The 22,367-nt window shown below is 45.1% G+C and overlaps 1 protein-coding gene across 4 annotated transcripts in view; it reads right to left on the bottom strand.

Annotated features, from left to right (window-relative positions):
* Positions 1-2,766: 2,766 nt before the first annotated feature.
* Positions 2,767-22,367, bottom strand: part of apba1a (amyloid beta (A4) precursor protein-binding, family A, member 1a) — a 70,534-nt gene continuing 50,933 nt past the window's right edge. For 2 of the 4 annotated variants that reach the window (XM_036527514.1, XM_036527513.1), the window contains exons 4-14: positions 16,696-16,806; positions 15,571-15,610; positions 13,846-13,991; positions 10,513-10,545; positions 9,469-9,555; positions 8,489-8,674; positions 6,933-7,112; positions 6,105-6,317; positions 4,730-4,849; positions 3,983-4,123; positions 3,163-3,234 (exon numbers count right to left, since the gene is read on the bottom strand). In XM_036527514.1, the coding sequence (XP_036383407.1) occupies positions 3,163-3,234; positions 3,983-4,123; positions 4,730-4,849; positions 6,105-6,317; positions 6,933-7,112; positions 8,489-8,674; positions 9,469-9,555; positions 10,513-10,545; positions 13,846-13,991; positions 15,571-15,610; positions 16,696-16,806 (1,329 nt within the window). Of the gene's footprint in view, positions 3,235-3,982; positions 4,124-4,729; positions 4,850-6,104; positions 6,318-6,932; positions 7,113-8,488; positions 8,675-9,468; positions 9,556-10,512; positions 10,546-13,845; positions 13,992-15,570; positions 15,611-16,695; positions 16,807-22,367 lie in introns of all 4 variants that reach the window. The other 2 variants (XM_036527515.1, XM_036527517.1) reach the window with 2 other exon arrangements.

The raw sequence follows: 22,367 nt of genomic DNA on the forward strand, positions 1-22,367 counted from the left end.
CACAAAAGTACTACATACTACTATATTTTTCAGCTGGTTTTGGTTTAATGTGAAGTAAATCTTAGTCACACTTCATACAAACTATAAGCAATGAGTGGTAAAGCATACGGATGGTACGTCATACGCCATGCTGAACGAAATGAATCGTGGCTGTCGTTACTCTCATATCACGTCAAGTTTAAAGTAAAAAATAAAGTACAGTAACAAACAGTAAGGCCAGTATGATCCTTGAGGGATGAAACAGACACTCGGAACAATCAGTAATTGAGGATTAATGTTTCGTACAGAGGCCCGGCGATGTTCCAGCAGGGGGGAAGAGTGACGGAAGGGTCCGTACCGCGGGTCTGTGTGTAAAAATGTGCAGCTGGACCATACGCCGCAATGCCTGCACGGCCATTTTTGTAAACATTTATAATCTGCTGACGGGACTGATGCAAGGAGGGGCCGAGAATAGGAGCTGGGTTGGGGTAACAGGTGATAAAGGGAACCCCTTTTTTTCCCCCAGGTTTTTCGCCCTTACCCACCAAAACAACCCAATTCCATTTGTCATTTTTTTTTCATAGTTTTATTCAGCCAGGCTCCTCTGAGAGCTATTTTCTCAATTCATGGGGAGCTGCTGATTTTGTCTGCTCCTCAGCAAGGTTGTGCTCAGTTCATTCTAATCCTTTAAAGCGATGACCACTAGGGGGAGCAAGCGAGCGCAGGCGATGCTCTCCAGTTTGTGCGGGTGCCTGTGCGGACAGCATGCCGGGGACTGGGCTGTCAGACTGGGCCCCAGAACGAACCCTGGCCTCCTTCCACTCTGTCTGCTGGGGAGTTGAAGTCTGCAGTCACTCCACACAGGTGATAAGCTTCTCTGGTACAATTTCATGTCAAAGCAGTCAGCCACATTATCAGGATAACAAGAACCTGTTCTAGGAAGCAATCAAGTTATGACTGTTGGCGTCTAGGAGTCCTTGTATGGTTCTAAATAAGCAGTGTGAGAGTGAATCACTTTGCCTCCCCGCCCCACCAAACCTGTTTCTTTTGTCAGTTTTTCCCCTGTGCTGACTTAGGGAAATCACTGAGATTCTCTACAACCAACCCACATCACAGCACTTCAGTGTTTCCCCATGGAAATGATGCTGCAACCAACAGCAAACAAGTCCACAATATGATGGGCTCATCTATGAGAGCACGGGGAACCACACAAGGCAAATATATGAATTTCAGCCTACAGCTGATCCATATCAGGTAACTTTGTCATTTTTGTGGCACCAGTTCCAGTTTTCACTGGAGTTTAACATCACATTTAGTGAGCCTGTGGGATTTAACTTTCTCCCCGCGACAAAACAAATAAGGGCTCTTTTGATCTGATAAATCAGGTGATTTAGGGCTCGTTAGCTAATTAACGGCTGAGCTGAGCTGTGAATAACGAACACCTTCCAGCCTTGCAGGAGGGAGTTCAAGACTTTATGTGCAACTGTACTTGTTTTCTTTGAAGAAAGGTCGCAATGAGAAATAGGCCTAGCTGTATCTTTTTCTTTGTCTCAAGTTGATCGTTTCTTCATCGCTTTGGTCAGAGAGATAGAGAGGAAGAAACTACATTAGAATCTACACACTAGTCCTTCGTCTTATGTATGCGATTTGGAAAGACAGCTTTCCGTCAGGGATCTTTCAAGTATAAAAGTGCTCAAAATGGAATGCTTGCCCTGAGGATAAACAAAAAAAATTAAACTATTACCCTTTATAAATATTTAAGACTTAAAATCAAAATGAGAAACTGTTATCACCGATGTGTTCTTCATAAAAGAAAGAGGAATGTAATTTCTGTCTAGGTAAAAACAAATATTGCACACTTAAAGGAAATAAGGAAGTCTAACTTGGTCTGGTCCCCCCTATCCACCCTCAGGATAATGCAGTGCAGTCTGCAGATCTGTTTGTGAGGCATCACACAGGTGAAATTTATTTTTTATGCTATTTAGTTTTTGAATGTGCTATTGAGACCGAATGTGCCATCATTTTAAACACTATTCATGCCTTTTTCATTGGATGTGATTTATGCCGTGTTAAAACACTGCTGTACAGGCATCTCTATAATCACTCAGTGGCAGGAGAGGCATCACTCACAACCCAGGGTGACTGATTACTGTCCTGGATGCAAAACCATCACTTGGAGGGGGTCAAAACTCAAAAATCAAAGAAAAGACTGTTTTCCTTCCTTTAGGCATGCATACAACATGCCTTGACAGTGTTCTAGAGTTCTCTGTTCCCTGTGTAAATGATAATAAAAAAAAAACTAAATATGACAACCTCAACCACTAAAAGTGAATCTTTAAAGGCCAATTATTTTTGGAAAGGTGTTTTTTTTTCTTTCCAAAGTGAAATGCGTTTAATTCAAACGGAATTTGGTCCAGTTTTCCTTTCTGTTTCCTGTAGTAATGGCTGCCCTCTATGGGAAAGGGAACTGGAGGACGCATTAACTATGGGATGCCTGTTCAATCTACCGAACTCACATCCATTAGAGTAAACAAACAGCGTCTGAGGCAAACGCACTATCCGGGTCTTTCCTTCTAACAGACTGCCAGATAAAAGGAAAGGAATGTACTCCCTCTGCCAATCCCCAACCCCACCCCTACCCGCCCCACCCCAAATCCTCATTTATGAGGTGAACAGTGCAGAATGCTGACTTCAGAATGCAGTTGTTTTCAGGAAAAATCCACAAGGCTCTTTTGCTGATACATTGTTTGTGTGTGTGTGTGTGTGTGTGTGTGTGTGTGTGTGTGTGTGTGTGTGCGCGTGTGTGTGTGTGTGTGTGTGTTGTGTGTGTGTGTGTGTGTGCCTGTGTGTTGTGCTTAGGTAAAAATTAACCTTGGGAGAAACATGCCAGTGGCAAATGAAGGAATAAAAATAAATGAGTTAAGAGAAGAGGAGGAATGGGTAGTTGCAAGACAGAATATGACACACATGCACACACACACACACACACACACACACACACACACACACACACACATGCGCACACACACACAGTGAAGGGGTGGGACAGATGTAAGCAGTAGACACGGAAATGCAGCACGATGCACGAGACCACAACAGCCTCAAAGAGAGCAGGGGGGAGGGGAGGTCTGGGTTCCAGTAGTGACAAGGTCAGGGGACAAAGGGCGGGGAGTCCGGTTGGCCTCAGATGTAAACTGGCTGCTCCTGGGCGGTCAGCAGGCGGTACATGGCAGCTGGCATTGTCTTCATGTGAATCTGCAAGGAGAGGGAGAGAGAATGCACTTACACACATCTAATACACATACTGTAGCTGCGAGGAATATCACTGCTCACTGTTCCCTTGAAAATTAACTTTGCTGAAAGACAAGAATGTTAAACAGCTATTAATTTATTTTTCAGTTTTTTTAAATCCTCATGTCACAGTGATGATCCCTATCTGTTTGCCACTAAAGCCCACAAACACAAACCAATGTTCACCCACAATGATTTTTTTAAGGTGGTTAGGGGGGGTTGCAGGTGGGCCTACATGGTGACTGAGTACATTCCTACTCTAATATGGCTGAATTTGCCAATCAGCCACCAAGCTGGGGGAGTGCACAGAAGGGAATGAGCACAACAGTGGAAAGAGGGTGGATGAAAACCTTTAACTACAGTGGGCTGCAACTGTTTTTTTCCACAGAAAATTGCCTGTTAGTGTGGAGGGCATGGAAAAACCTGTGTGTGTGTGTGTGTGTGTGAGTGTGTGTGTGTGTGTGTGTGTGTGTGTATGTGTGTATGTGTATGTATTTGTGCATGTCAGAGAGACAGGAAAACCTTTGGATCTCCCATAGCAACAGAACAGGGCCTCTACACCTTTCAACAGTAACCAAAATGGAAACGGTCCTAGAACTGTTCCCTGATGCACTTTTTAAAATTAAATTAAGGTGCACCAGAACAATGGGAAGAAGGAAATGTTTTCAGACAGGACTTAGAGACCGGGTTCAGGGACAGCATCAGCGCTCACCTCTCCGACAGCATTGGACAGGATGTGAACGATCTTCTCATGGGGCGTGGCCACCACACTCTGCCCGTTGATCTCGATGATGCGGTGGCCGACGCGGACCCCCCCTCGTTCTGCTATGCCCCCCCGCATAAGGCTGCAAATCTGCAGAGGAACAGAAGTGCAGGGTCAAATCACATGGTGCTGCTCAGTCAGCGATCACACTGGGGTCACCCCACTTCAGTGACTGCCACCCTGTTTGCTGCACACTCCAGTTAATTAATAAATTTCTTTTTTACTTTTTTTTAACCACTGTTTCACTTCAGGATCAAAACATCCTATTATTATTCAAAATGTAAATGTCTTTGGAGCCATTTATAAGACAGTCTCATTATATAGGTGTATAATGTATATAGGTGACTATGCAGTAAGCAAATCCTAGTTCAAACTGTAGCTAAAAGGTTGGTGTAGCCAGCCAAATTTTTCCAAAAAACAAGCCTAGGTGCAATAGATGTTAAATGATTGATGTTTCTTCATTGTATCTGTTATTTCATGGTAACTGTGACCTTTAGCACAACCCACACCTTTTAAGTCTTAATGATCACACAGTATGAGGTCTATATGTTTTCCTTTGACCTATGACCACAACAGGACCAGGTGGTTGGTTTTGGACATGCTCTAAGACTCCTGATTGGCTCCCACTGATCTGGTCCTGTCTTTGGTGGTATTGAGAAAAATGCTCCTCCCCTCCATATCCACAGCGATACTCACAATGCCATTCTGTACACTGAAGCCCAGCTGGTATCTGAGGTCGGGTCTTCTGATCAGAACAGTGGTCACGGGGGGGCATCTCACGATGTTCAGCTTTATGCGAGACTGGGTCTTTAAACCCTGGAGGAAAACAAAACCACAAATCCACAATGAACATCACTTTTAGATTCCTTTAGGAAGGTCAAGCAATCAATCAACCAACCAACCAATCAATCAATCAATCAGTCAAATTTTATTTGGTACAGCACTGTGAAGGGGAGCCTTCACTTGTCCCCCAGAAGTGGTTGTTTTAATTAATAATTTGCTTCCCCATAGGTAAGTTTTACAATCAACCCAGAGTAAAAAGACTGGAAAGTTATGCCCTGATCCCAGGAAAAGGCGGTCTTGAGACTCCTGAAAAATCAACTCTCATTCACAGTGACAACCTAGGACATTGAGGTGTGTAGGGAATGTATGGGATTGCGCAGCCAATAAACTGTGTGGAGAATGATTAGGTCAGCTGTCAGATGTAGAGGGTCGGTTTGGGAATTTTACCATGACAACACTACTCCCTGCATAAGTGCCATGGGATCTGTATCGACTACAGCGAATGACAGGCATGCAGTGCTTCATAAAAGCTGTCCCCAGGTGGCTATCATTTATAATAAGTATCAGATTTTCAGAAATGGTGACAGGTTGCTCATGGTCAAAGGGTGCTCGGCAATGTTTTTTTAAGCCCCGTTCTTCCTCAGGATCCTATGCATAGAGCACATCTGGAATCAGGATGAGGCAAATGGTGGCCCAGGAGGGCCTCAGGGTTAGCTGGCTTGCTCTTCTTCTTCAGCTCTTTAGTTCTTTAAGATGAAGACATTTTCTGGACAGGTGGTTACCTGATCTGCTGTTCTAGGTGCTAATGTGTTGTTAATTGAAATGTTCCTGTAATACCGAAATGAATCTGAACCTTATAGCCTGGATTTTTCTATTCTTAGGGAAGTGAATGAACAAGCAGAGAGGAGTAGGATGCAAGTTAAGCAGACTGTATGGCATAAGATGTATGGCACGCAGGCACTGAGGAGATGCTGCAGTATAGTGTATGAAATAAGGTGCATTACTGGTGCTAAGAGAATACAGTTAGTTATTTACTGGTGCATGGAGTAATGCAGAAGTTCTTATTCAGGTGTTTGTGGAGACAATATTTAATTATTTTGCAGTATGGAGTTACATGGTGCTTGACATGAGTATAGATGGTGCCTGGGAGAGTATAGTTACTCTATAGTTATCGTTACAGCACATTGAAAGAGTAACATATAGTAAGAGATGCACAGTGACTCTCCCACAGAATAAAGAGATATGTAGGGTGTGTAAGGTGTGGTGGTGGGTGGTGGGGGCGGGGCACCTTTATGATGCTCTGGCAGGTAGACAGAGGCAGGCCCACCAGGCTGGTCCCGTTGATGGACATGATCTGGTCCCCGATGTTGAGGCGGCCAGACTTCTCTGCTGGGCCAGCGTGCATCATGTTAGCAATGATGACGGTGGGCAGGATGGATCCCCAACCGGACTCCACAATGACCACGCCCAAAATCTCCCCCTTCTGCTTCTCTATGTAAACCTGAGCCGGGACACAGACAAGAACGAAGAACCACAGTGGGCAAAACTCAAACAAGCTTTTCTGGACTGAAAAGTCAGCTCTGAGGTCTGGTAACTTGACTCTGAAGTCTGAAAAACGGGGTGTGAGGAGGGGTTTGAGAGCTCTGATTTGAGTGCCACTGGGAACACCTGGCTCTGAGCTCTGCTTGTTAATCTTAGCTTTGAAAACTCTGCATCGAGCTGTCCTTTTAAAACTCAGCTCTGAGCGCTGGCTTGAGAACTCAGCTTTGAGCTCCTATTTCAAAACTTGGCTCTGAGCTGTGGCTTCGAAGATCAGCTCTCAACTCCTGTTTCAAAATGTGGCTCAGAACTCTGGCTTTAGAAAGCAGCTCCCAGGCTCCGTTTCAAAACATGGCTCCGAGCTCTAGCTTAGGAACTCAACTCTGACCTCCAATTACAAAACTTGGTGGAGTTCTTCACTGGAGTGTTTAAAGAGAGTATATAAAGAGATAAGAGTCCACTGTAGCCCTGGGTCAACACCAGAAAAGCAGAGAGATTTCTGGGTACTTAGCAGCTATGGAACACGGTCACTGAGATCACAAGACAGTCCCCTTGTGAATGACATGGGTCCACCTACATCTTTGCAATTCTCGGACTTGGAGAAGTGGATGAGGTCATCGTTGTACATGTCCTGGGTGTTGAGGAGGTCGCTGTACTCCTTCTGGCTCAGGTCCTCAGGGTTAATGCCATTGGCCCGAAGAAACTCCTGGTATGCCACACTGAAGGCCTGTCCAATAGACTGGGCGATCAGCTGAGCCTGGGGGCGGGGTCAATGACAGAGGGGTGTCAACCAAAAGGGAGACAGAAAATGATAGTGATAGTGTTAGAGAGAAAAGCAATGGATCAAAGGGAAAGATGAGAGAGACGTAATAAAGAAAGAGCCCAAAAAGAGTACATCCTTTAGCAACAACGACAAATGCTTCTTTGGTCAGAAAACAAATGTTCAGTGGGCAGTTTCCCAATTTTAAAACCATTTTCCATACACAGAACACTGTCGATGAGAGTTCTGGTATACAGTTCACTTCAGAACACGTCAGAGCTTAAAAAAAGTGCACAGCATCTCTGAAAAGGTCAGGCCTGCTGTGATTGATCACACCCACACTGATGGATGCTTACTGGTGGTCACAACAGCTCTGGGCTGCTGTCAGCTGCACTGCATCATGGGATATGGGGGAGACGCAGAGAGAGAGAGAGGGGGGGGGGGGGGGGGGGGCTGACTTGACTTGACCATCTGCCACAAAATATCAGGTCGAGTGACGTATTTGGAGGGGAGATGAGAGCATGAGAGAAAGGAGGGGTGGAGCAAACAATGGAGATGGAGAGATGAAGAGATAAAGGCTGAGAGAGACAGAGAAAGAGAGAAATAAAGAGAGACAGAAAGATAAATGGAGGTTAGAGAGGAGTGAGAGAGAACGATGATAAAGACAGATTTGAGGGTTGAGACAGAGAAGAAGCGGGGAGATGGTAAGAGAGTTGGAAAGACAGATAGAGGAAGGAGAGACAGGGGGGACAGCATAAGGTATGAGAGACTAAAGAGAGTCCCTTCCCCAAGCAGAAACAGAGAGAGCCCAGGTCCCAAACTGGGGAGTGAGAACAATAAGCCAGATAAAGGCCCTCCACAGAAAGTCCTGTTTCAACTCCAAAAAGGGATGGGATGTCAGAGCCCCACTGGCTGGCAGAAAGCAGACAGCAAGGGTTAAAACCCTGAACAGGAAATCAGACACAGGGTGTTTCTACACATTCTGTTGAACATACAGTTCTACCGTCCCACTTCTAAAAACTAAGGCCTCAGAATGAGACTTAAGGTCAGATACAATAGGCACTGACTTAAATTATTCAACAAACCAGAAAATATTGTTTTTTGTGAAGCTCTGCTACTGATCACATTCATCCCTTTTTGCAGCTGCTTGGTTGGACTGCATAAATAATGCTTCACCATAAGACAGGTCTTTGGTTTCTCCAAAGAGGGGGTCTTATGTACTCTGAGCTGAGGGAGCGAGAGGGGTCCTTACATCTTCTGGGAGGGATACAGGAAGTGAGTGAGGGCCATATGTCCTCTGAGAGGGAGACAGGAAGTGAGAGGGGGGCCTTATGTCCTCTGAGAGGGAGACAGGGAATTAGAGGGGACCTTACATCCTCTGACTCGAACACATGGCAGATCATCTTGTACTGCCGCTTCTCATCCTGGGCGGGGTCAGAGGCCTCCACGTTCTCCTGGGAGTTGGAGCGGGCCATTCTCCGCCGGGCCATCAGGACCACGATGTTCCCGATGTCGGCGATGTATGAGATTGTCCGCAGGGGGTGGTCCATCATGGTCTCCTGATGTGGGTAAAAAGGGGCAGAGTGAGGGTGTGGCCACCAAACTATCTGATCCTAAATGACTCTATCACTCTCAGAGTTACACTCCAGATTTGGGTTCTCAGAATGAATTTCTGTTCAGGCAATACAAACAGCAGGGAATAGCTGAGGATTGCTGTCACGTGGGGTTGTTTTCTGAAATACCATCTATACTTCGATTTTTTAATTAGCATTTAAATCATTGAACTGGTGCCTGGAAAAAAAAACAAATAAGCAGAATGAGCCCAGGGAAAACTGAGTGGGACCAAGCAAAATAACACACACACATGCACACACACGCACGCATGCACACAGTATGTAAGAACACAGAAACATTCCCCTGGCCTCCAGACACAGGGCACATGGAGCTTCCATATCCTCTCAAACCAGCACAATTTTATGTATGAAAATCCCTAACGCAGGCCACAAATGAGACGCCCTCTCACACTTCACAGTACCGTCTAGCTTTTAGGCATTAGGAAATCCTTACTACTGCAGCAAACGGCTGTTTTTGTCTTTTCTCCAAAAAATAAATATGTATGTATATATAACTGGCCTGGGTGGTGTGACTGGAACTTTGTCTTTGAAGTTTTGAACAGAAATAGAAGAGAAGCTGCGAAATCAAGAAGGGTTACAAGACAGAGGTAAGAGAGAAAGATGGAGACAGAGAGAAAGAGAGAGAGAAGGAGAGGACGGGGGAAGGAAAGCCGGGAGAAGAACTGAGCGAGAAAGGGGTGAGTGCATTTGCGTGATAGAGAGAGGGAAGTGTTCAGTACCTGGGAGTCTGCATTGAGCACTTTGATCCTCTGGGTGGAGATGAACAGGTCCACCTCAGTCATGGGCTGGGCCTCGCCCTCCGGAGCCTGTAAGCACAGCCAACACAGAACTCACTGTCAATCACCTCACCTGAAGGCAGAGCCACTGCCCCGCCCGACTCAGGGCAAGGCAGCGCACAAAATGGGGAGGACCAGAGAGACAGTGAAGGTACCAGTCACAAGGCAAGACTGCTTCTCTTTTTCAGGAGACTCTCCGATCCCAAGACAGGATGAGCCTCCAAGGAAAATGAAATATATACTGAAATACATTTTTTGCCAAAAATGTGTCAAATTAACCCCCAAAAAATGTGTGAAAGTAGACTTGCAACCTTTCAGTGAATCTCTGGTTTAATCATGGCACACGGTTGGAGAGGTCCGTTCTATACAGGCTGCTTAAGGTTAGTGCTGGTTAAGAGGCCAGTCGTAGTTGTGTTGTCACTGGTGAGGTTACAGTGGCAAGCTCACGCTGAGAAGCACGGTGAGTGGATTGTGCACCACCATCAGGTTTATGTAAAGTGCCAGGTGTAAAATCAGGTGTCAAACAAGATATAAGAGCAGGAAGCAGAGAGACAGGAAAGGCGTTGGAGATGCCCACACACACAAACAGCACTTCGGGAAATTAAAGAACACAGCGCAACGCATCACACCTTGCGAAGGTCATTTTCTGCATCCAGCAATGGCTCTTTTCACTCCCCATAGCTCCTGCGTCCTTAGCACTGAACGTTACTCACTTATGCACATGTAGCTACGCTTTGCAATGAGCTGACAAAGCCGCAAAATGCTTGACATGAAATGAAGAATGAAACAGGTAACAAAACAAAAAACAAAAATGAAATGTCACCGTAAATATGTCAGTCATACTGGTTGCTGGATTCAGAAAATGCAACAAAAGGAAGCAGAGAGAGAGAGAAGGAGAGGCTGAGAGGAAGAGGTTGAGAGAAACACACCAGGAGAGAGTACAAAGCGACAGGCAAAAAACATCAAACCGAGGAGGCATTACTGCACCTTCTTCCTGTTTTTGGCTAATTTCTGGGCCGTCTGCTTAGCATGGAACAAACAGAGACAGGAGATTGGTTAGAGCAGTGCGAGGAACAGGGGAGCAGGTGGGGTGGGTGCGGGAGCAGGTTCGGGAGCTGTATCGTGGTGTGGGGTAAGACACTTGATGTAAGCTTTTACGGGGATGTGGAAGACTAGCTGTGCATGGTGACAGGCATGGTATGTGTGTATGTGTTTGCATATGTATGCATGTGACAGTATACGTGTTTGTGTGGGGGGAGGTCTAAGCATGTGTGCATGTGTGTGGGAGGATGCCTGTGTGTTAGCAGGTTGTGTGTATGTGTTTAAGTGGATGTGTATGTGTGTCAGGGGGTTTGCTTGTGTGTGTGTGGAGAGGGGAAGCTGTATGTTGTGTTGGCTGGGGGGCTCCTTGGACCCCTCGAGGAGAGATGACAGAGGGATGCTTCCAATATGGAGCATCGCCGTGGCAATGCAAGCCTCCTATCCGTTCCAGAAGGGCCACACCCATTGCCAGAGCAAATCATCAGTAACTGGGTCATGTGACTCCAGACCCTGCGTGCAAACATATCCCTCAGGACACTTCCTGTGTTTCCTCAATCCCTACTCTGAGAAATGAACATTTGCTTTGAGCCAAGTCCTTAATATGCAAATCTATAAAATAATCATCAGACTGTGATGTATTTGAAGCCTTTTCATTTCACAACTTTGCTGATCAGTCTGGTGCCGCTATTCTATTATACATCAAAAGACCAACCAAGTGTACAATACAGCAGATTTTAGAAGTCTAATTTGAGATTTAGTTCCTCCTTTTATCCACCAGGGGGTGCCACTTGCTTTTTGGTAAAAATAAATAATATTCACACTGGCAGTTGCATAGAGGGATTGAAAATTTGGTTAACACATCAAAATGTTACTCAAATCTGTTCATTTAGTGTGCTTCAGATATTAAATATAACATAAAAGCAAGCATAGAAAATTATTCAAATCCTAGTAAATATCTTTATCCATCAGTACAACAGAATTCAAGAGCATAATACAAATAGATATTTATTTTCAGCTAATGTTTATTTTTACTGTTTTGCCTCTGACATTACTTTCCAATGAAAACTGCATGTTTCTAAAGTGCATTTGTTGCATTCTACTGCTTTAAAATAAGAAGTGCATGATCTACACAAACTCTAATATGAACAATTAAGAACAAGGCCATGCTACAATGAGACCGTTTTTATCCTTAATATACATTTCTTATAAACCGACACAATCTAATACCTCAATATCTTATTGGCATTTAACCTACATTATCCATATTTATGGTGTATTAACTGATACCCCAGAACTGAAAAGGGAAAAAGAAACCCAACACCAAAGGTTTTAAAAAAACGAAACGCCAGCAGCATAATGTTCGATTTTAATCTTTTTTGCCTGGTGTCTTGATGTCCGAAAAAAAAACAAACGGAACGTAAATGTAACCAAGACTACCCCCACGATCTTGTGACAAAACAAACCAACAGAACACAACGGCTGGGCTCCACATCGCTGCATTTTTTACACGGGATAAAAAAATGCAGAGTGACGCACTGTGGACTGGAGGTATGACACGAGATGCACCGGGGAGATGACAGGAACTAGGACCTAGGACCTAGGTCATGTGACAGGACGTGAGGGCGGAAGTGAAAAACAAACAAAAAAAAAACCCCTTAAATTTGACAATCCAAACTATGAAGCATAACCTAAGAATCATGGAACTAAATCAGTTAATATATTCTAGATGATTTAGATTAAATCCCCAAACGTAACCTTATGGAAAAAATACATATTTTCATCAGTGAATGTAAAATTTTTGCTCCATCTAATTTTAATGGCTAAATAAAATAATTAAAAACTGGTAACTTTGGTAACAGCATAAATATACAGTATTATGATGAATTTTCTATTTTATCAAATAGAGATTATACATTTTTTGGTTACCCATTGTATTGCTGAAATTCTGACTCCAATCCTGTTACTGTTAATATTACATATTTGCTAAACAGATGTCCAAATCCAGAGGCACTTCCAGTTACACGTATTATTGCATTAATACAGCAACATATTTACTTAAGTAATCCAGCCAAAGTGTACTGCTCAAGGCTACAATCACCCCAACTCAGTCCCTTATCATTGAACCTGAGTCAGACAGAAGTATTTTACTCTTCTAAAAAATGGGATTTGATCTAATTGCTCTATGTTTGATTTGTATGTAATATGTCTTAATTCTTAGGAAACTCAGAAACTTAATTCATTCCAACTGAAAATGAAAGCAAAAGGTAACATGTCTGCAGAATTTCTGTCTGTGACATGTCATCTGTTCAGATTTTCTTTTGGTTTGGACTGCAATCCCATTCAATCTGATTCTCATTTCATCAGTAGTCAGTCAACAGTGTCATTAGTTTTACTCAGCACAGCACTGAAAATGGTTTCTACAAAAATGAAGGTCATGACTGGTCAAGAAACCATTAAAGAAGGATCTGCCAGTAAAACCATATGATCTTACCAGGACATAAGACTTTTTTGCAGTCAATATCTGTGTCTGTTGTGACTGGTGGAGTACATTGCAAAAATTATCCTCTTCTTCATCAGGCAGGAAATTCATGTCATGTGGTAAACTGACTGATCCCCTTTGTGTGGTTTGTATAATTAGTCAGCTTCTATGCCAGTTCTTGCCTCTATTGTTTATGGCAGGCTCACCTGCTCCTCCACTGATATCTTACATTCAAAGACAATCCAACAGAACAAGATACTGCTCTGAATTTCTTTTACAATTCCTGTGTATGAAACGGATGGGAAATATACAGTTAGTGACATATAACTCCCACAGGAAGCATATAAAGCAAAGACTCAATGCCGCTGTTTCGTCACCATGTTGTGTAGTAGTCCCTCTACTACTGCAATACATAATTCTCATAATTACTGAGGATAATTACTCATCCCTATAAAATGTTACATCACATTAAACGTGATCTCACAAGTATTAAGCCATTTGCCCGCATTTTCTTTTACCTATAACAATCTGGGCACAGGCAAAGGCACTTATTTCTGCTGTTGAGAACCTTTTGTCAGTGGGATTTTACTTCCCAAGCCATAAATATTGTATGCCATCAGCCTTAATATGTGGAACAACACATAAAGTATCAGAGTGAAGTATCTTGTTCTATTTGAAAGTCTTTGTCCTTCCTATGTGTATCTGCTGAGCACATGCTCAGTAGAAGGAGCAGTAGGGTTACCCGGGCGAGAGCTGTCAGCAGGACCAGAAGCAGACCCCGCCCCGGGGCGTGTCCTCACCTTGATCCGGCTAACGGCCTCCTGAGCCTGCATCATGCGCACATTCTTGGAAGGCGTTTTGTCTGACAACAGCTGGGTGGAGCCCAGGTAGTTGGCCGCGAAGATGATGCCATCGATAAGGTCCTCAGGGTCGCAGGGGCCGGGAACTGCAAGGCAACCGGGCGGCATTTCAGAAACAGACCACAGAGGGGCGACACTGAACAGGGAGCAGGATAAGCAGTTAAATTCTTGAGCCAGTCCCAGTTGTTGATACGGGTGTAAAGTAGATCATATTTGATAAGGAAGATGAGATTTTAATGGAGACCATGGTCGGGGGAGGTGAAAAGGACAATTATTGTGTAAGATAGTCTTTCTTATGTCTGCCAAAGAATGTTTGCCAAAGCAATTCGAATATAGATATCGCCATGTGCAACGAGCTGTCAGCAGACACTGTGAGCATGCTTTAAAAAACATGTTTAATAATTTTCAAAACACTGTAATTGCAGCAATTGTAAATCAGTCAACCATTACCTTCTAACAAGCCAGGAAACAAAGCACACTCTGCCAACAGAAAATGAGTGTTTATTCGTTTTGCTCCCCAGTCGAGTAATCCCTTACTATATTCAGGCCACAGACATTCAACATGCTGGCCAGCCATTTTGTAGAGACAGAGGGATCAGACAGAGACAGAGAGATTCGAGGATAGATGTCACCTACAGGGAGACCAAGTGTTTCTGCTAGAGTGACTGAAAGAGAAGCGAAAGTGTGTGTGTGTGTGTGTGTGTGTCTGTGTGTGCGTGTGTGTGTGTGTGTGCGTGTGTGTGTGTGTGTGTGGGTGTGTGTGTGTGTGTGTGTGTGTGTGTGTGCGTGCGCATGTGTACGCGCATTTGTGAGTGCTTTTCTCATTTCTAAAAGGTCAGCCACACATGCACAGCAGGACCGTGGAGACCACGCCCGGCTGTAAATGACCCCTGGTCCTGTGAGAGCAGTCCTTCACATGGCTGTGAGGACGCCCGCCCTCCGCGTCCTCGATATGGGGATGTCAGCCCCTGCCTCGGGGGCTGGGGGCTGCAGTGACAGACAGAGCAATCCAGCCACCGATCTATTACCAGCATCTCAAAGACTGGGGAGCCGCAGACCTGTCAGGCTGACAGCTAAATAATTCAGGGCCTGGCGCTGGGCTTGGTGACACACAGGAGGCTGGGAAGGGGGGGTGGGGGGTGGCTGGCTCAGTCACGGCTCCTGGCAGCCACACGTGATGTTTACCATCCCCATGTAAGCCATTAAAGGCCACCTATGGCTGCTCAGGCTAACAAATTAAGCTCAGGGAAGGTGTTTGTTCGGGCACAGCAAGCATTTCCTTTGAGCACAGGGAACGCTGGCTACCCCTGTTCACTGAATCAGTTTTGGCTTTTTCAGACTGGGATTGATGCTGGGGTTGGCAGATCTGGGATCATTCATTGGGAGTCAGGTACTGCCTGGGGCTGGAGAACAGCACTGACTGGAGTGTCAGGACACAGCATATCCATCGAAAGTACTTTTAAATACAGACTTTTGAGAGGTCCCCAAAAAACGAACATGCTGTTTCAAGTGGTGATCCATGAGGTGAAGCTCTGATGATTTATTTAGAGGTAAGTCAAGATGCACTTGAAGGTGTCCATTATGGGGAGATTTAGCTGTTCTGCACCTAGCCATCCATCCCTCTCCAGTCCCTCTATTGTACTGCCCTGAAGAGACGAGACTCACCTTCAACATAGGTCGGGAAGGAGGCCAGGCTTCTCCGAGACTGAAATCATAGAGCAGAGACAAGTCACCAGCGCAGCAAGCAATGCAGAGAATACCATGGCGAATACAGTCAGAACTGCAGGCACACACACCCCTGGCACAATCACGCCACTGACATCTTCATTCAATCATTCATTCATCATTCATTCGCTCATTGTCTGCGGTTAGTGGACTGCATAGTCTTGGGTGATATTGGATATAGGTCCAAGGTATTGATATGAATTCCAAAAATTCTTCTTCTTGAATAATTCAGACTTTCTTCCTGTAGCAAAAAATGGAGTCTGTCTCATTTAGGATGCACTCTTTATTCAGATTAAAGATTATACTCTCTCATTTCACCATCCCGTCTTATCCAGGGATCGTTCTTCCTTCTCTATATGTACATATAGGCCCTGTTCCTCTGCACCAAACACTGTTCCTCTGCACTGGGCTCTGTTTCCCTGCGCTGGGCTCTGTTTCCCTGCGCTGGGCTCTGTTTCCCTGCGCTGGGCTCTGCTCCTCTGCACTGGGCCCTGTTTCCCTGCACTGGGCTCTGTTTCCCTGCGCTGGGCTCTGTTTCCCTGTGCTGGGCTCTGCTCCTCTGCACTGGGCCCTGTTTCCCTGCACTGGGCTCTGTTTCCCTGCACTGGGCTCTGTTTCCCTGCGCTGGGCTCTGTTTCCCTGTGCTGGGCTCTGCTCCTCTGCACTGGGCTCTGTTTCCCTGCGCTGGGCTCTGTTTCCCTGCGCTGGGCTCTGTTTCCCTGCGCTGGGCTCTGTTTCCCTGTGCTGGGCTCTGCTCCTCTGCACTGGGCTCTGTTTCCCTGCACTGGGCTCTGTTTCCCTGCGCTGGGCTCTGTTTCCCTGCGCTGGGCTCTGTTTCCCTGCGCTGGGCTCTGTTTCCCTGCACTGGGCCCTGTTTCCCTGCGCTGGGCTCTGTTTCCCTGCACTGGGCTCTGTTTCCCTGCACTGGGCTCTGTTTCCCTGCGCTGGGCCCTGTTTCCCTGCGCTGGGCTCTGTTTCCCTGCACTGGGGTCTGCTCCTCTGCACTGGGGTCTGCTCCTCTGCACTGGGCTCTGCTCCTCTGCACTGGGGTCTTTTCAGACTCACCTCCTTGCTGGCTGGAGAAGGAGACTCAAAGCTGTCACTCCTCTCCTGCAGATGTGAGTGTCGGCTGGAGGACTCTGCCCCCTGAGGAGAGGTGGATCCTGAACCTGGAGACTGAGGAGAGAAAGAGAGAGGGGAGGAAAATGAGAATGGGGAGAAATAGGAGGTAGAGAGATGGGGGAGAGAGGGAAAGAGCAGGGAGTAACTATAAATAAGCACATGAACAACAAATTCTGTGACATTTATAGATTTCAGTAGATAAGGAACACACAGAGCCACTTGCTTCCCCACAGACTATATAACTGACCACACTGACCACAGAACTGAAAACACTGATCACATCACATAACCGCGACTCTGAACTCACTCACTGACCCTGTCCCTGCACACAGTGACCGTAAAACTAAACAGAATAACCACAACATTGACCAGAATGACCACAACACTGTCCAGGGAATAATCAGACGAAGAGGAGGGACTGCACAAATAGTGACCTCACCACAGACTCCCTCCGAACGACAGCAGCCTGGATATCCCCCACAGCTCAGCCACAAGGGGGCCCAATTATCGCTAGGCAACATGACACCAAAACCTGCACTGAGGGGCCAGGGACCAGCAGGCTAGGAGCCCTGTGCTCCATTGGCATGGTAACAGCCCTCTACTGTTTTTCATCGCAGAGGAAAAAAAACAATGTTCCCTAGTTTGCCATCACCTGTCTATCTAGTTGGGATCTCCTGTCCTTTTTTGGGAGCAGTTACACAATGCAGGTTCACCTGGCCCAGTGACACAGAGAGAGATCATGGTCGTTCCCCTTTACATGGTCAGCCTGTTCAGTTGTTCCTCTCATCAGAAATACAATATAAACTCCTGTGTCCAGCATCCAGTCATTGGAGTCATTTAAATTCACTCACTAACAGTTCCAAACATATTATGACCTGCTAGTGAGAAGCTTTCTGAACCTCATAGAGACAAATACAAAAATGATCCACTCAAAAACTAATGCACTTCGCTAAACCCTCTAAAAATTAACACTGTTTGGTTAATGCACTATTTCAATAAGAAGAAACAGGAGGAGAGTGGGAATAAACCCTAAGCCCTCGAAGAAAGTTTTATTATTATATCATAGTGGAAAAGTTCACACCAAACCTCATCTCTGTGGCAACGATCCACCTGGTACATCCAGAAGTTCTCCATGGCGCCTTCTGAACCTCTCTCCAAAACCTAGCGCAGGTCGTTGTATATAAACACCCTGACTATGAGAGGAGCCCTGAGTTAGGCAAACTGCAGTGTGCAAGTCTTTGTCCAGCACGCGTCCAGCTGGAGGGTGAATGAACTGGACAACAGCCCATGTACTGTGACACCCTGTGCGATCAGAATTCACAATGGCTCTGGATGTAAGGGAACGGGGCTCTCATTACCATTAACCCATTACAGCCAGGACAATACTCAGACGAGTGTTAACCTGTAACACCCACGCAACACTGCTCGGAGTTAACCTATTACAATCTGAAAACACTGCTCGGACTGAACCTCTTACAGCTGGAGCAATACTGTTCAGAGTAAACCTGTTATAGCTGGAATAACACTCCTCAGAGTTAACCTCTTACAGCTGGAAAAACTTCTGAGAGCTAACCTGAAACAACACTATGCTGAGCGTAAGCCTGTTAAAACCTGAGCAACACTCACCTCAGAATTAACCATGCTACAAGTTGACCTTTAAACACAGACCACACTGCTCTGGGGATTAAACTAGATCTTTCAATGTGAATCTGCATGACCATGTATCTATTCATCTATCATTCTATTTACAACTATCTGTCAAGTCATTTACCTTTATAATTTAGATCTAGAAATGTGTATCTATGGAATAACCCATCTATCCATGCAGATGCAACTCCCACCTGTGCTAAAAGCCAGAATGAGCATTAATCCCATTTCATATGCTACACACTGCAGATGGATCTGGCTAAACCCTAGTCATGCTTATGAAAGGTAATAAACAGGATTAGTAGGTGTTGTGTTTTTCAATGCTGGATGTTCACTGCACCTTGAAGAAAAGGCCATTTCCCTCTCTGGATGACATCTGAGCCCCGATCAATTATTCACAGCCGGTGCTTTCTGTGTCTCTAACTTACACTAAATAAATGATACAGCTGAGGAAAACACACAACACCTTCAGATATCCCCTTCAGTGTGACACCACGGAGAGAGAGGCCACAGCACTGGCCACATAAACGAACATAACACTGCGTTCAGCCCTGCTGTACTCTTGTTATCTGCACTTTGCCTTTATTTTTAAAGGGAACATTCTGGCCATTAATCACTAAAAGCATCTCACTGGTGCAGAAGTCACCCTCTCCTGTAACCCTGACTCTGCCAGCTGCCAGCCCCTGCTTAATAAGCAGGTGGTCCTTTATCTGTTTATTTGCTTTTCCTGCACAAAGCAGCATGATGAATCAGAAGACAGAAGATGAAGAGATCTCTTGGATCCACGAATATCCTTCATATCTAAGCCTTTAAGGACCATGAGAAGGGTCCATGAGACATGCATTCTTGTGGCTCTACTTGCGTACATGTAGTAGTGGACAGAACCTCCAGTTAAGATCGAACCAGCCCTATGTTTTGTGCACACCTGACCCCTGATCCCCTTGGAGATGAACTTCTGTAAGTCTGTAAAGGAAGGGAAGGCAGGTACTGAGCTGCTTGCCATGTGCTGCACATGTATGTCTGCCTGTACTGGCTACCCATTCCAGGGGCATTTAACTGTTACGGGAATCCAGCGCCAAAAATAAGTAATAACAACATGACCAACTCTCTGAAACCTCTGGTCATACTTGGGGCCACATGAGAGGAAAATACTATGTGGATATGATGAAGGAGCATGGCACTCTGGGTAAATTTTGTGTGGAGATGTTCTGGGAGTGTGGCATTATGGGTAAATCTTGTGTGGAGATAAAAGGCAGTACTGTGGATAATTTTAGAGCAGACATGTTGTGAAAGTATGGGTAAAAAGCTGAAACAGATTTATTTTTCGAGTGAGGTTTCGGACAGGCATGATGATACGATGAATCGTGCGAACCATTCTGAAATTCTATGTGGAAACCGCAATCGTGACAGCTCGCCGTCAGGCTGCAGATTGCACAGTAATAACCATCACATCCACATCAAAATATTCCACAGGCATTTCTCCACATTTCTGTCACCGGAATATTCCGCTCTGTGAGATGCGGGATGTGGTGTACTTTGAGCACTGACAGCCTGCTAGCCCACGACGAGCTGTCACTCAGCACACTGCTGGCTCCCTGAAAACAGAATCAAGATCTGTGTTCCTGTGTTAAGACAACAGCCCCTACACAGCGGCACGAGCCAGGACTCCCAGAGTGCCCGTATTAAATCAAAACATTCCTGTGGAATTAATCAGAGACAAACAGAGGCAATTAATTATTGTGTTGCAGTGAGGACAGAGGGGGGAGATGAGATTGACACTGTCGACTAACTCTGGAAGCAGGAGCGAGGGCTGAATACAGTAGTAACTGTTCCCCTGATATGAACCCCAGCTGTATTGGAAATTGTCTTTTAATTACGGCTCCTCCGCGTGCCTGAGAATCTTCATCCTACTCGTTTCACACAAAAAGAACACACTGCTTCGGGTCCTGTCCTTCCCATTTGGCATTTAAAGAAGTACATTTTTTTGTTTGTTTAAATGCAACCTCTTTAGTCAGAAGGATCAACTGAGAATAATCATATAGAATATTCAACAGTGACGACCTGGGGAAAACTGGGTAGGGAATGCAGGTGCGTCACAAGGCCAGTGCGCTGTGGAGGGGTGGGTGATTAGGTGGCTAGACTTATAGAGACATTGAGAATTTAACTAGGACAGAAAGAATTATGGTCCTACTGTTAAGGTAAGCCTAAGAGGATCTGTAATGAACACCACGAGGAAGGACTCCATTTTAAATCGTCTCTCTGCATAGTGCCTGTATCGCTGCTTTGAACCATTGGTTTTACTTGGTCAAACGGGAAGCCTGCCCCCTCTACTGGCCACAAACGCTTCCATCACTAACCTGGTTGTCACACAGTATCTCCCAACCAAGCACTAACTATGCCCAAAAAATCAAATTTCTTCACGTTTGTGCAATGGGATTTTTCTAATGAGGTTTGAGGCCAGGTGCACCACTGCTATCACTTTAGTTATTCAGCATTCAGCTGGCTTTGTCAAAGGAAACACGTTGTACCCTTGTTGGATGATTCTGTAAATTATTCCCCCTGTCACCACTTGGGGGAGTAGAAGTTACGGATTCGATTCTGTGCTTGTCAGTTTGTCTGTCTGCGGACAGGGTGACTGTGGATGAAATTATGGACAGATCTGGATGAAACCTGGTTAGAGGAGGCTGGGTAAAGGAACAGGGAAGAAATGATTCCATTTCAGGGTCGCCATGACAACCCCTAAGAATGTTGGAGCTACTGTATGTACTCAGCTCCACTTAATCTTGTTACCATTTCAGTGTTGTGACTGCATGTTGTACATAGACCATAGTGTCCTTGGATGTTGTTCGTGTGGGAATGACCTGGCCTGACCTTTAGAAAGAGAATCATAGGGTGTTCTGATGAGGTTAAAAAAACTAAAATTAGATTACCAAAATGCATCATCAGAGTACAACAAACATACCCAGGACAGAAACATCTTCCCTACATTCACATTCAGATTAGTTTTTTAAAATTCATACATTTATTTATGAAAAACCTATGTATGTAGTAATCTTTTTATCATATGTATGCTTATATGAATGTATATTATCGATATACCTAAAGTTTCAAAAACGCATAAGAAAACCAATGCACCCCCCCCCCCCCCCCCGTCCCCCCCCCCCCCGCAGTGTCATTGTGTAGGCGTGCATGTGCATGATATCACAAGATCAAGGTGTGTATCAACACTCTATGTCAGTGTATGGATGTGTATGATGTCACAATGCCATTATGTGCACAACCCCATAGTGCCAATGTATGAATGTGAATGATATCACATTGACAGTGTCTGGATTTGTATGAACCTATGTGGATTGTGAGTGTGAGTGCATGGATGCTGACTCACTCCTGTGCTTCCACTGAGTGGTATTTTCTGACAGGGAGCCTCACCCCTTCTCTCACGATGCACTGGGGCTGCTTATCTGATGTGCAGCATCAGTAGCATTGGACATTATTAAATTATTGTCATTTATATTATTACATTACATTTAGAGGCAATGTCAACAGTGAAGTGTTCTCATGCGTCCCCCAAACCACAAATTTGATTGGCAGATGGGTGGAAACATTAGAAGGACAATTAGCACCTTCTTATTTAGCGAAAAGTCCACATCAATCCACTTGCCACCACAGCAAAATATAGAGCACATGGTGTACAGTGACTGAATACTCCATACTTTATTATTGCATATTGCTTTGTGTATTACAAACGTAATAGTTTTGTATTGCCCTCTATTTTGTGAACACCCAGATGAATCTTGCCTTTGTAAATGGTCAGAGCTGAAAGCCACACAGTCGGATTCGCGCACAGCATAAGGAGGACCGTGGGCTGACACACCCTATTCTCGGCCTCCTGACATAACAGCTACACAGCCCAACTCTTATCACAAGGTGTCCTTTCAGGTTTAAGGCCCGCATCTTCCTGTTTTCCC

Source organism: Megalops cyprinoides, chromosome 4, assembly GCF_013368585.1.
Source record: "Megalops cyprinoides isolate fMegCyp1 chromosome 4, fMegCyp1.pri, whole genome shotgun sequence".
In the NCBI taxonomy this organism is placed as follows: domain Eukaryota; kingdom Metazoa; phylum Chordata; class Actinopteri; order Elopiformes; family Megalopidae; genus Megalops; species Megalops cyprinoides.